This window comes from Bos mutus, chromosome 25, assembly GCF_027580195.1.
Source record: "Bos mutus isolate GX-2022 chromosome 25, NWIPB_WYAK_1.1, whole genome shotgun sequence".
NCBI lineage: Eukaryota > Metazoa > Chordata > Mammalia > Artiodactyla > Bovidae > Bos > Bos mutus.
Window position 1 is genome coordinate 28272127 of NC_091641.1, and position 12868 is coordinate 28284994.

Consider the following 12868-nt stretch of genomic DNA (forward strand, 5'->3'; position numbering starts at 1 on the left):
ATCGCCATGTGTTTCAATGGCTGTTCCAGTCTCAGTTTTGGGGCCACATATCGTCCTCTCGGTTGTGTCTGCTGACTCTTGCTTCCTGTGTTACATAATTTTTCTGTTTCAAGTGAGATTTTTTTCTCTCGTATGACTTGCCAGGGTCCATTTATTTATGTTGGTTTCCCAGTTTTAGGAGTCCCACAGAGGACGTCACACACAGGTGCAGAACACACCTGATGTTTTCTTCTCATGAAAGAATTTTTTGTCTCTCTCTGCAGAGCCTTAGGCAAAGTGAAGCTTTCTTACTGATCAGTGGGTGAAGTTTTTCTCTCTTTTCGTAAAGAGCATTTTTCAAGGGTCCTGGCTTTATGTAAACTAAGCACTACCCCTCACATGGGCTTAAAAACCCACGACCTTAGATGTTAATGCTAAGTTCTAGGCCCCGTCTGTGCTCCCCTCCCCCCAGGCCCTGCAGCTCAGCTTACAATATTCTTTCTGTTTTCTCTTATTTCTGGATTCACCTGTTTTGTGAGCCTAACAATGATTTGAACGTTTTTTGGTTATTGATTACATTTAATCAAGCATTTCAGGTATTTAGAATTGATGACTTCAGTATTGGCTTGGTCTACCACGTGGCCAGAACCAGAATTCTACATATATAGCCCTGTACAGTATTTCTTATGCACACTGACATTGAGACCACTGGGCTCAAAAAAGTAAGAAACAGAAGACTAGAGAAGTCTTGGCACTCAAATTCTACCTTGTTCTGAAAACAGGAATGTAGAGTTTTGTCACCTTGTTACCATTTACTTTTTATGCTTACTCCATTCTATATAAATATTAAACCACTCTCACTTTAAAGATAACTAATAGATTTATTTGTTTATGTGAAAATTAAGAGAGATAGTAGATATGAAAGCACAAGAATTGACTCCATAAATAATTGGCAGATTCAAATCTACCTGTTGCTTAATCGGACTCACACACATTTGTTCCTTTGAACAGCTTAGTGGGGAAGATCTTGGGCCTATCTCCCCAGTTAGCATGTCCTGGTGTGGCCCTACCAGTGCCTTGGGAAATAGGTTTCAAGACTAGAATTGTAGTGCTGGAGTTGTTGAATGCTGGGAGAGCCCCTCTCCCTCTACCCCCACCCCCTCCTCCAACACGACCGTCTGTCGAGGGCATTAACACTCCCTCTGTGTCCTGACCCCGAGGGGAAGCTGACGGCTGACTGTACATTTGTTCAGTGGAGAACAGGGAACCTTGGGCTGGGCAGTCAATGCAGTGGCCGTCTTCATCTGTTAGGAAATCTGTTAGTGAAGATGGTTGTCTGATGCCTGTCCTGAATGTAAGTATTGCTTCGGTGATTTAGAGAAACACAACCTCAGTTCTAGACTGCGGTTATCCACACGCCAGCAGGACTTGCCTTCTGTTCAGCGAGTTTCACACAATGAGTAGAGGATGAGTAGGAAAGGATCCAGTCATTCCTGGTTGCGGTGGCCTCACTTCTGGATTCTTGAAAGCTTGGACTCTCTCGCTGATTCTAGTGCCACTTTTTTCTTGCCTTTCTTGATCTTTCGTGTTGGACCCATGTTTATCCATAACCATCAAAAATTTCCTTTTGCTTCTCAGTGTACCAGTGTCACATATTATAATGTATTCTCAGGACTGGCTTATAATTATTTCTAAGAATTTTACTAAACCTTTGATTTTTGTTTCTCTAGCAACTGAAATTAACCTTTGAACTTGATGTGGTTTTTTTGCTGTGGCGGTGGTGGTGGTTGGGTTTTTTGGTTTGTTTTCTTGGTTTTGGTGTTTTGGTTTTTTTCCTGCTGCGCAGCTTGTGGTATCTTAGTTCCCTGATCAGAGACTGAACCAGGCCCTGGCAGTGGGAGCGCTGAGCCCTAACCACTGGGCCACCAGGGGATTCTCTTTGCATGCTTTCTAAGGGCAGCATCTGCAGCCTAGTTTCCAGGCTCACCGTTTGACTTTGTAAGTGTTTGGAATTTACTATCACTTGGTAATAACTGGATTCCATGTTTCAGGTGGAAGATGAGCTCAGTTCCCCAGTGGTGGTATTCAGATTTTTCCAGGAACTACCGGGCTCTGGTAGGTGATTTTTAAATGAGGGTTATTTTTCTGTGTGTAAGGGCTTTGAGTGTTAAACCACTTCAAGTTAACTAGGTAGTCCAAAATATTTTGATTGCTAAAATCTTGTCATCGTTGCAAAAAAATGTAATAAGGTTCACAAGAATTCCAGGCCTATTTGCCTTAGCACTTTACTGACAGTTTGCTGTGATTAAACCAGTGGTTTCCAAACACCAGTCCCTGGACCACTGCTGGAATGAATGAGAGTCCCTTGAAAACAGAATTTGGGGCCCTCCTTCCTAAGTGTTTTGATTCAGTAAGCGGATTCAAGAATCTCTATTTGTAAATAATGTCCCAAAGGCGCCCTGCTTAGTCCAAGGCTCTCTCAGGTTTCACCCAACAGCCATGGACCCCATTCCAGACCATTCTCCACTTCCTGTCACCCCCTTGCCCGTAGCCTGCGTGTCTTCCCGTGCCCGATGGATGAGGTCCAGGCTCTGGACCAGGCCTCATGCAGCCTGCGAGTCCAAGCCCTCCCCTTCTGTCCACCTTCCTCTTCTTGCTCACTGTGCTTCAGTCAGACTGGTCTCCTCTGAGGCACCACTGCCCCCTCGTCCTCCCGGCTCCTTCCCGCCTTCAGGTTCCCCCAGTGCCCACCCCCTCATGGAGCCTTCCCTGCCTGTCCTGTCTGAGGTGACTGACTCCCTCATGTCGTTTCAGAGCCTCACCTTCTTTCAAGGCCCTGACAACAGTATTTAGTGATTTCATTTCTTTATGCTGTTTCTCCCATAGAACATAAGAGGCAGCCTAAAAACCTTGTCTGCCTCATATCCTAACCCCAGGCCCAGCACAGCACCTAGCACGAGTGGGCACCTCGACCATTTATCGCAGGAGGCCGGTTGCATTGTGAGGCCTGGAGTGCTGCTGGGCCGACTCCCCTGCACAGGGCTCAGTGCTTGTGGACTAGTTGGTGACTTATAATTTTTATGCTTTGATTTCTGCTCAGAATTCCTTGAGGGAGAAAATGTGTTAATGAAATTAAGAATTACATTTGTATAAATAGATGTAAGTGTGTTGGTCTTCATACTATTTGAGACTTTTCTCTCAGGTTCATGTTGGGCACTAAGTGAGCCGGGTCGGGGGGTTGCTGTAGTTGGCTGTGTTTCTGAGAGGCAGACCCCTCTGTGTTTTGTGTCAGATCCAGGACTTAATGCCATCCCAGCGCCCAGCGCTGCCGCCTCAGCCGTCGGCCGGGAGAGGCACTCCTGTGATGCCCTGAACCGCTGGGTAAGAACGCTGTCACGTGCCCGTCCTGCTGCGTCTGGATGGTTGGGATAATGCATGGTCACCTCTAGAAAGGCAGAAACTCACAGGGGAGCCCCTGTGAAGCGTGGGGCTTTGTCCTGGGCTTCTTAAGCAAAAACCACAGCCCCAGAGGCTGCATGAGTTCCGGCAGGTCCTCTCAGCACTGTTCCCTAAGGTTCTTCACGGAACCGTTTCTCTCCTTCCCTGTAAAGGTGAATGACAGCAAGCCAAACCTGGCCTGCGGTCCAGGCACTGTGGAGCTCTGCTGATCCCAGAAGGCACATGAAGCCTCCCCTGCATGCCTTCGGTGGAGGGGCACTTTGCTTTGGCTGTCTTTTGACACTGAAATCATGGGATGATTTCAGTATAAAGAATATTCTAAACAATGTAAAGGTGTTCATCAGAGCAGCACCAACCCTAGCAAAACCTCGGACATGCCCCCAGTGGTTAGGACTTGAGCTTCCACTGCACGGGGCCCAGGTTCAGTCCCTGGATGGGGAGCTAAGATCCTGCATGCTGCAAAGTGTAGCCTAAAAAAAAAATAATTGAAAGAGTTGACTCATTGGAAAAGACTCTGATGTTGGGAGGGATTGGGGGCAGGAGGAGAAAGGGACGACAGAGGATGAGATGGCTGGGTGGCATCACTGACTCGATGGACGTGAGTCTGGTGATGGACAGGGAGGCCTGGCGTGCTGTGGTTCATGGGGTCACAAAGAGTCGGACACGACTGAGCGACTGAACTGAATTGAACCTAGGTGTTCGGGTGAATAAGGTACACCCATGCAGTGAAGTTCAGAACAGCCAGTATAAACCGTGTAGCTGCATGTTCATGGCAGAAGGGAAATGGTCACTGTGAATTGCATGGAAAAATGCACCTTACTACACAGCATGTAGTATATCCTGTTTCACAACAGCAATGGAAGAAACAGACTCGCATGCACAGAAGGTGGGGGGGTTATCCCATATGTCAACAGTCAGCAGGTGTTTCTCAGTGGTGTGTTGTGGGTAAGTTTTTGTTCTGTTTGTTTTGGTTTGGTTTACCTGTGTTGCCTAGATTTTTCTATAGCAAACATTTTTGTAGTAAGAAAAAATATAAAATTTACAATTTTTAAAATGAAGGTGCCATAAGTATTCAAAGAAAATTACAGATGAAAGGAAACTCACCTCCAGGAACCTCTTGGGTCTGGGCTGAGTGGACGAGGAGACACGGGTGCCCCCTTGCTGGAGTGCATTCATTCTGCCCCTTTCCCTGCAGCTGGGAGAACAGCTGAAGCAGCTGGTGCCCATGAGCGGCCTCACGGTCATGGATCTGGAGGTTGAGGGCACGTGCGTGCGGTTCAGCCCTCTGATGACGGCGGCAGGTAAGCGGTCTCCGTGGGGCACCCTCGGTGTTGTTCTGAGGGCACCGGTGCCAGGTTGTCAGAGTCCAGGCTGTGGACTGATCGCTTTCCCCTATGAGGCTGTCTTCTCTCCCTGGGGAGGCTTTTACTTTTCATTTGGCTGAGTTTAGGTAGACAAGCCCCTTTCCAGGGTACCTCCTCACAAAGAGAGATCTGTGAAGTCACTCGAATTCCTGTGTCTTGATGTCCTCTGACCTTTTGTTTCCTGTTCAGTGGTTCTCAGTCCAGAGTGACTTTAGAATCCCTGCAGAGCTCTGAAAACCCCCCCAGTGCCCAGCCCCACCTCAGATTCTGGTTGACTGAGTGTACTTGGAATGGAGCCAGGGCACCAAACAGGCCAGTGAAGGTCGAGATCACTGTCGTAGACCTCTTAGAGAGCAACAGAGCTGAAAGCACGTGGACTTTTATGACAGAAAGTCCTGGGGGTTCTTGTCCCCCGCTTGGCCACTTCATACCTGTGGGGCCTGGAGCAAGTTTCTTGTCTCCAGACCTGTTCCCCACCACCTCACATTGGTGATGTGCAGATCAGACTGTGAGACTGTGAACATGCAGTGGCTTGGGTGGTGCTTGGCATGTTTTATAGGAGGCACTTCAAAATAAGCTGTATAGAGATGTATCAGAAATCTGATTGTGCTTTTTTCTGAGATGATCTAAATACGTTCAGAGAATGCTTGATGGTTTTTCATGAGGTGTTTTCGGCATCTTTGGAAAGGTATTTTTCCCACAGACTCCAAAGTAGGGAAGTGCAGGCACCTGTCCCGCATGTCATGACTGTGGCCAGAGGCCTCGGGACATTCTGGGAGCCTTTGGTCCTGCTGAGCAGGGGGTCTGGAACTGGAAAAAGTAACTGTGGACACCCCAGGCTGCACGTATTGAGGCTTAGATCACATAAGCTTTGAATCAGTGGAAGCGAGGGCGCAGTGAACCCTGAGACTCTCAGGCTCTGACCTTCAGAAGCACTTGGTGCTGTCACCATCACCACCCTGCCCTGCTGCCCCTCCGCCCACCCCCAAACCTCTCTCCCCTCCATGTTAATAGAGAGAACTGTGTGGCTGTCTTCTTGTTTCCAACCTGATACAACGTTTATCACTTGACTTAAGCAGAGTCTTTCTTCAAGAAGAATCTGATTTCCATGGTAGGATTTCACTGTGTGTTAAATCAGAGGAGCTAATGCTATCTTCTGTGTAAGAACAAAATGTGTCTACACCTCGGCCATCAGCTGTGTGAATTTTTAACACCTGCTTCTTCCATATCCGGGTTTGTAGTTCAGTCGTGTCCGACTCTTTGTGACCCCATTAACTGCAGCACACCAGGCTTCCCTGTCCTTCACTATCTCCCAGAGTGTGCTCAAACTCATGTCCATTGAGTCGATGATGCCACTCAACCGTCTTATGCTCTGTCACCCCCTTCTCTTCCTGCCCTCAATTTTTCCCAGCATCAGGGTCTTTTCCAGTGAGTCAGCTCTTTACATCAGGTGGCCAAAGTATTGGAGCTTCAGCATCAGTCCTTCCAACGAATATTCAGGGTTGATTTCCTTTAGGATGGACTGGTTGGATCTCCTTGCAGTCCAAGGGACTCTTAAGAGTCTTCTCCAGCACCACAATTCAAAAGCATCAATTCTTTGGCACTTAGCCTTCTTTATGGTGCAACTCTCACATCCATAGATATCTCATATCCTCACGTATCTGGGTTTAGTGGTTGTTTTTTTTGAGTCCTCAGCTGCAACTGACTGGCTATACTGAGAACTGCTGATGTTCTGATAGTGGAACTGAGAGCACAGCTCCCTCCTTTCCAGCCGTTCCTTAAGCGCTTCCCTGACATTCTGTGCACATGTCCAGTTTTAGGGACTCGGGAGAGGATGTGGATCAGCTGGTGGCCTGCGTCCAGAGCAAGCTGCCGGTCCTGACCTGTACACTGCAGCTGCGAGAGGAGTTCAAGCAGGAGGTGGAGGCAACGGCAGGCCTCTTATATGTTGACGACCCCAACTGGCCTGGAATAGGAGTTGTCAGGTATGGTAAGACTGTGGGCGGATCATTTTGTGAACCAGCTTAGAAATCTAAAATGAATATGTGTAGTCACAGCACTCGTGTCTGATGCAAGTTCACCCAGACCTGGGCATTTAAAAGAGCACAGCTGGCAAGCGGCCCAGCACGCGCTCAGTGAAGTAGGAGTTGCTGTGTGTTCTTTCTGCTCCAACTTGAAAGTTACTAGTGCGCCACTGACGTACGAACAGAGAGCTACCACTCACCCCGGAGAACCACTTCCCAGTGGGGGCAGACCCTCCAACCTCTGACTCAGTGGGCGTCTTGAGTCCCTTTGTCCCCTCTCGGGATGAGAGAAGCCTCCTGTTCCTCTTATGAGTGATGGGGCTTCTTGATCATGCCCCTCTTTGTACATTTCATGTACCTGGAGACTTGGGCTCCCCTGGGACATTCTTAAGGTTCACTCTTGAGACCCTCTGAGCGGCTCCTTTGCCCTGTGTCTCCTTGCACACCCTTGGTAACTCCCAGCAGCTTCTACTCCACCTGTCATCCTGTGTCTAGAGGGACACTTACTTTAGATTACTGAAGTGCTGTTATGTGATATTGTTTATAGGTATGAACACGCTAATGATGATAAGAGCAGTTTGAAATTGGATCCAGAAGGGGAAAAAATCCATGCTGGGCTTCTGAAAAAGTTAAATGAACTGGAATCTGACCTTACATTTAAAATGGGTAATTACTCCTATAAGTCAGCTGTGGACTTTGGAAGTCGTTTTCTAACTGGCCTAAAGGGAGTTGGGCTGTCTTAAGTGGTGTAGCTCTTCATAGCATGAGAGAGCTTCCTGCCCCTGCCACAGCCTCGCTGGGTCCCGAATCCGCAGTAGATCCATGCCCTCACCCCCTAGGGGAGGCTGCCCCGTGCCTGGCCGCGTGGTGTGCACGGAATGGCCTGTGTCTGACTCGTGACAGCGGACTTGGGAACCAAGTAAGTCTGTTGTTTCTGCCCACAGGCCCTGAGTATAAAAGCATGAAGAGCTGTATTTACATTGGCATGGCGAGTGATGACATCGATATTTCCGAACTAGTAGAGACCATCGCAGTCACAGCCCGAGAAATCGAGGAGGACTCAAGGGTCTGTAAGAGTAATCTGTGCCTCATTCCTTTTTTGGGTTTTCCCTGGGCAACTAGCTGGAGTCACAAAGGAAGAAGCTTACCTCGGTGATGTCTGTCCATTCATTCTTTCCCCAAGTACTTAAAGGCCGCCTGTGAGCCAGGCGTTGAGCAGGTACCAGGGCAGTCCCTGCCCTCAGTGAACTCACGAGCCAGCCTGGGAAAGACGTATATGAGCAAGTGAGGTGGTGCACGCACGTTCAGGAAGATGCGTTCACATCACCTCTGCCCCGCAAGGCCAGGGGAGAGCTGGTCAGAGCTGGTCCTGGGGCTGGATGGGATGGTGCTTCAGGTAACAGAACTTCCCGCCCGTAATAGACCTGCTGCTCTTGGCCAGTTGGCACAGAGGACCAGGCTTTCAGGCTTACGGGACGCTCTCCACACCAGATATGAGTCATTAGGAATCCCTCAAAGGGAGGGAAAAGGGAGCAGTGCGAGGCTGGCCTGAGAGGAGGCAGGCACCTGTGTCGCGTGACTCGTGTTTGGTAGGAGGGGTGCAGAAGAAAAGGGGTTTGAAATGGAGCCTAGGAGCCAACTTTCTTGGTTCGTGGGAGGGCATCTTAAAGTTTTCTGACCCCGCCTGTATCACTTCTGCCTCCGTTTCCATGAATGTTAAGCACTGTGTCTTGTTTTTTTCCTTCTGCCTGCACTGGGTCCTCCTACAGTGCAGGCTCTCCAGTTGTGACACGTAGACGTGTTTAGTTGCCCCAAGACATGTGGGATCTTAGTTCCCAGACCAGGGATGGAACTCATGTCCCCTCCATTGGAAGGCAGATTCTTAACCACTGGACCACCAGGGAAGTCCCTGTTGTGTCTGTTTCCTGTTGGTAGGACGTTCAGATCATAGGGGCAGTTCTCTTCCCTGGCAAATGCGGCCAGTCACCACGGCGCCTGACACTAGGCCTCCTTTAGCATCTTGACCTCTTCTATTTGATTTTCTGCTGTATTTTCACACTGACATGTTAAAGTACCGTTTACTAACACACTTTTGAAAAATATCGCCAGTGCTGTGTTTATAAATCTAGAACCCCAGCAAGCAGCTTGGACAGATAATGCCTTCCTTGGTCTTAACACAGCTTCTGGAAAACATGACAGAAGTGGTTCGGAAAGGAATCCAGGAAGCTCAGGTTCAGCTGCAGAAGGCAAACGAGGAGCGGCTTCTGGAAGAGGTGAGGCTCCGGGCTGGGCCCCCAGCTGGACTCGGGCTGGGAGCTGGCCTCCGGACGATGGCCTTGAGCAACGCTTGTGTTTTGCAGGGGGTGTTACGGCAGATCCCCGTGGTTGGATCCGTGCTGAACTGGTTTTCTCCAGTACAAGCATCACAAAAAGGAAGGACGTTCAACCTGACGGCAGGTAGGACTACCTTCCTCCCAATCTCTCGCATCTGGAGTGTTTGGCCAGGTGTCCTGGGATGAGGAGCCGTGTGTGCGTCCCAGGCTTCACACCAGGCGCTGGGCCAGGACCGGAGAGGAGGCGAGGTCTGTCTGCCTGGACTCTCGTCCTCCTCTTCTGTCCCGACAGTCGGAACAGCACGGAGGCAGGTGCCCGTGCCCCGGAAGACTCCCTTCCTGGGGTCCAAGCCCACGCAGCTGTCTGTTCGGATCAGTGTTAATATTCTTTGCAGCTCTCATGAGTGTTTTGCCCCAGTCGAGGGCTGCTTTTGCATGGGGCAAGTGAAAGGCTGTAGTCTGTAGCCATTTTAGTTCAGTGAGTACTCCCAGTTGCTGTTCTGCCAGTGGATTAGGCTCCCCAAACCTGGGCCATTCCCCAGGAAATGATGACTACACGGTCACAGGGCAGCAGGGGACAATCTGACTCTCAACCTGCCAGGCCACAGCCTTTAGCCAAGAGGCATCCGCTCCTTGTTGCTAAAAGACATTTCCCATCAGGGCCTGGCTCTCTCGGCACGCTCGGGCCACACTGCAGGCTGGCTGCTTTCACACGCACACAGGATGGCGGGGGGACGAGGCTGGAACACCCCATGGGGCCAGCACTCACGGCTCAGCCGCCAGCAGCTGGCTCAGGGATCTGGAGCCTCGGCTGGAAGCACGCGGGGAACGAGGCTGACGGGCCTCCACAGGGCTGCCCACCCTGGGCGCTTACCCCACACCTCCCCACCTCCTTCCCACAGGCTCCCTAGAGTCCACGGAACACACGTACGTCTACAAAGTGCAAGGCTCGGGGGTCACACCGCCTCAGACGCCCACAGGCACTCGCACCAAACAGAGGCTTCCAGGTACGTCAGTCCCCATGCCTGAGTTCACTCACACTGAAGAACGGTGTCCGTATTTCCCTGGGGAAGAGACCTTGGCCTCCCATAACGCTTTTAGGACCTGCGTTCCTGTCTTCTTGGTTCTTCAACCCGAAGTTCTATTTCTCTTCATTTAAGAACAGTGGTCCCTGCCCCTGGGCTTCCCAGGTGGCGCTAGTGGTAAAGAACCCACCTGCCAATGCAGGAGACTTAAGAGACACGGGTTCAATCCCTGGGTCAGGAAGATGCCTTGGAGGAGGGCATGACAACCCTCTCCAGTATTCTTGCCTGGGAAATTCCAAGGACAGAGGAGCCTGGAGGCCTACAGTCCATGGGGTCGCAAAGAGTCAGACACGACTGAAGTGACTGAGCACACATGCGTCTCTGCCCCTTCAGCCATCTCTGAGCCTTGGGGAGTCACCTGTGGAGCGTCACATTTAACCTGTGTCCACTCCTCTGAGTTTCTCCCAGCTGGGGTTCCCTCACGGTCCCTGGCGCTGGGGGCATGTTAGTGTCACATCAGCTCTCATTTCTCGCCTCATCACTTAATGCTTCAGAGCCAGGGATCCCTGGGATTTCTGCTGTGATTAAACACAGATTGCTTAGAGCACAGCTGGCTCCTGCTGCAGGGGAGCCCTTTCCTGAACCATCAGTGCTGTTGATTGATCTTCTAGGCCAGAAGCCATTTAAAAGGTCCCTGCGTGGTTCGGATGCCATCAGCGAGACCAGCTCAGTCAGTCACATCGAAGACTTGGAGAAGATGGAGCAATCGTCGGGTGGGCAAGAGGCCTCAGAAGCTAACAGCCATGAGCGACACCCAGAGGCGCCCGCCCCTCCGGAAGCCGAGCCGCCTGGAGCCCTCCAGGACGGGGCCCAAGGCCTGCAAGATGACCGCCCGCAGGTAGAAGAGCCAGAGAGCTTAAGATAAAACTCAGTGTTTGCTTGGAGACTGTACTGAATATTGTTTCAGGGAAGATGAAGTTATTCTGAAAATGTGAACCGTGCCACATGCTGATGTGAGAGAAATTACTGTTATTTGTGCTTAACTGGGATGGTCGCACAAATACGTGCCTGAGAGCCAGGCCTCCGGGAGGGCAGTTGACATGTCTGATTTTGTGGGTGTTGTACAACAACCAACAACTACTGTTTCTGTCTACCCGACTGTAGTAATACCATATCCCCCCCCCCCCGTTACCATAAACACGTTTTATTCACAAAAAACACAAGAATTTCAAGTGCCTGCCACTTGAAATACTTGCGCTTCTCTTTCTAAACAGACACATGGAAGACGTTACTAGGTTGCACATAGTAGGTTCTTGGTGAGACAGCTTTCTAGAACTTTCCGGGTTCCCTGGGGCCCTGCTGCACAGACGGCGATCTCTGCCGTCTGTCTTACTTGGTGTTCAGTTGGATCAGGTTGCAATATGCAACTGGACTGTTTGGCTTGAAGGAGAGTGGGTGTGATGGGGTTGTAAACAGGAGCATCAGAAGCGCTCTCCTGCACCCCCGCTGCTGCTGCTGCCCCCGAGACGTCGGTCAGGGCCGTGTCCGCTCGGCAGTGGCAGGTCAGGCTGGACCCGGCACTGCTGCTGGCTCTGCTCTGCCACCAGCCCGTGTCTCCCTTTATATGCTATTTGTAAACAAATTAAAACTTCTCTATTCAGAGTAACTGTACAGACTCTTCTCAACCATATTATATATATGTATATTTTTAAATACTGGTAAAGCTTTTAAATTGGCACAGAAGTACAGACTGTACTCATTTCTATTTCTATGTTTAATATCTCAAAACTCAACAGATGCTGCTCTTAAGAGCCTCGTATTAAATATGCTGTGTAGCACCTTGTTAAGTTGAAATTCTAAATTTAAGTCCACCTCTGACCTGTTCTCACGGGAGCTTCTGGAGTGTCTGTTCACAGCAGCTCAGCCCTTTGGGCCCAACTCAGAAACAAGATCCAAAAGGGCAGTCTTTCTCAGGCTGATCAAGCCAGAAGACCGCCGAAGTAAACCCTTAACTTCGGCCCGATTCTAAGTACTGCGTCACTTCCTTTACCATCGGCAGCAGCCCCTGTGCCTTTTAGTCCAGCAGTCAAGCTATGGGAGACCTTAACATGGTGGCAATTCACATGGGGTTTGGGACTGTCGAATTGAAAGCCTTAGTTATACCATATTAAGCCTATAATTACACTCTGATTTGATGTGATTCCTGACATTTGGCACTTGTCAAAATGCAGTTTTCCTTTTCTTTTCTTCCTGGTGCAAATGATTAAACAAGTCTTCCCTGTTTCTTTGGTGCAATGAAGTATAGCAGATAAAATGGGGAAAGGGAAATTATCACCTTTAACAAGATTAATTTTTAAATGTTTTTATATATATTTGAAATTGTTAAAATTGGTTTTGCTGAAAAAGAATTTCACCCTTGAGATACTATTTGAATGTTGGTTTCAATAAAGGTTCTTGAAATTGTTCCCAGTAGTTCACTTCATAAATCTTAGCATTAATTGGGCACGGTGACTTCTTTTTGGATAACAACTTCAAAAGAATAAAGGTTTCTAAAAATACATAATATCAGGTTTGGATTTGATGCTTCTGAAGTATTTTGAGGTTAAAAAAAATCTGAGATGTATAAATTCTCACCACTGCATTTTAAACTAAACGACAATTTTTCCTTTATTCACTAATTTAGC

General features: G+C 49.3%; 1 protein-coding gene across 2 annotated transcripts in view; it reads left to right on the forward strand.

The window, feature by feature from the left end:
• The window catches only part of PDXDC1 (pyridoxal dependent decarboxylase domain containing 1), a 54948-nt gene extending 42299 nt beyond the window's left edge, over positions 1 to 12649 (forward strand). The window contains exons 14-23 of one of the 2 annotated variants that reach the window (XM_070362625.1): positions 2031 to 2094; positions 3272 to 3360; positions 4634 to 4746; positions 6623 to 6787; positions 7374 to 7492; positions 7771 to 7892; positions 9007 to 9099; positions 9187 to 9283; positions 10062 to 10166; positions 10856 to 12649. In XM_070362625.1, the coding sequence (XP_070218726.1) occupies positions 2031 to 2094; positions 3272 to 3360; positions 4634 to 4746; positions 6623 to 6787; positions 7374 to 7492; positions 7771 to 7892; positions 9007 to 9099; positions 9187 to 9283; positions 10062 to 10166; positions 10856 to 11109 (1221 nt within the window). In that variant the 3' untranslated portion in view covers positions 11110 to 12649. Of the gene's footprint in view, positions 1 to 2030; positions 2095 to 3271; positions 3361 to 4633; positions 4747 to 6616; positions 6788 to 7373; positions 7493 to 7770; positions 7893 to 9006; positions 9100 to 9186; positions 9284 to 10061; positions 10167 to 10855 lie in introns of those variants that run through there. The other variant, XR_011462630.1, reaches the window with a different exon arrangement.
• Positions 12650 to 12868: the final 219 nt, after the last annotated feature.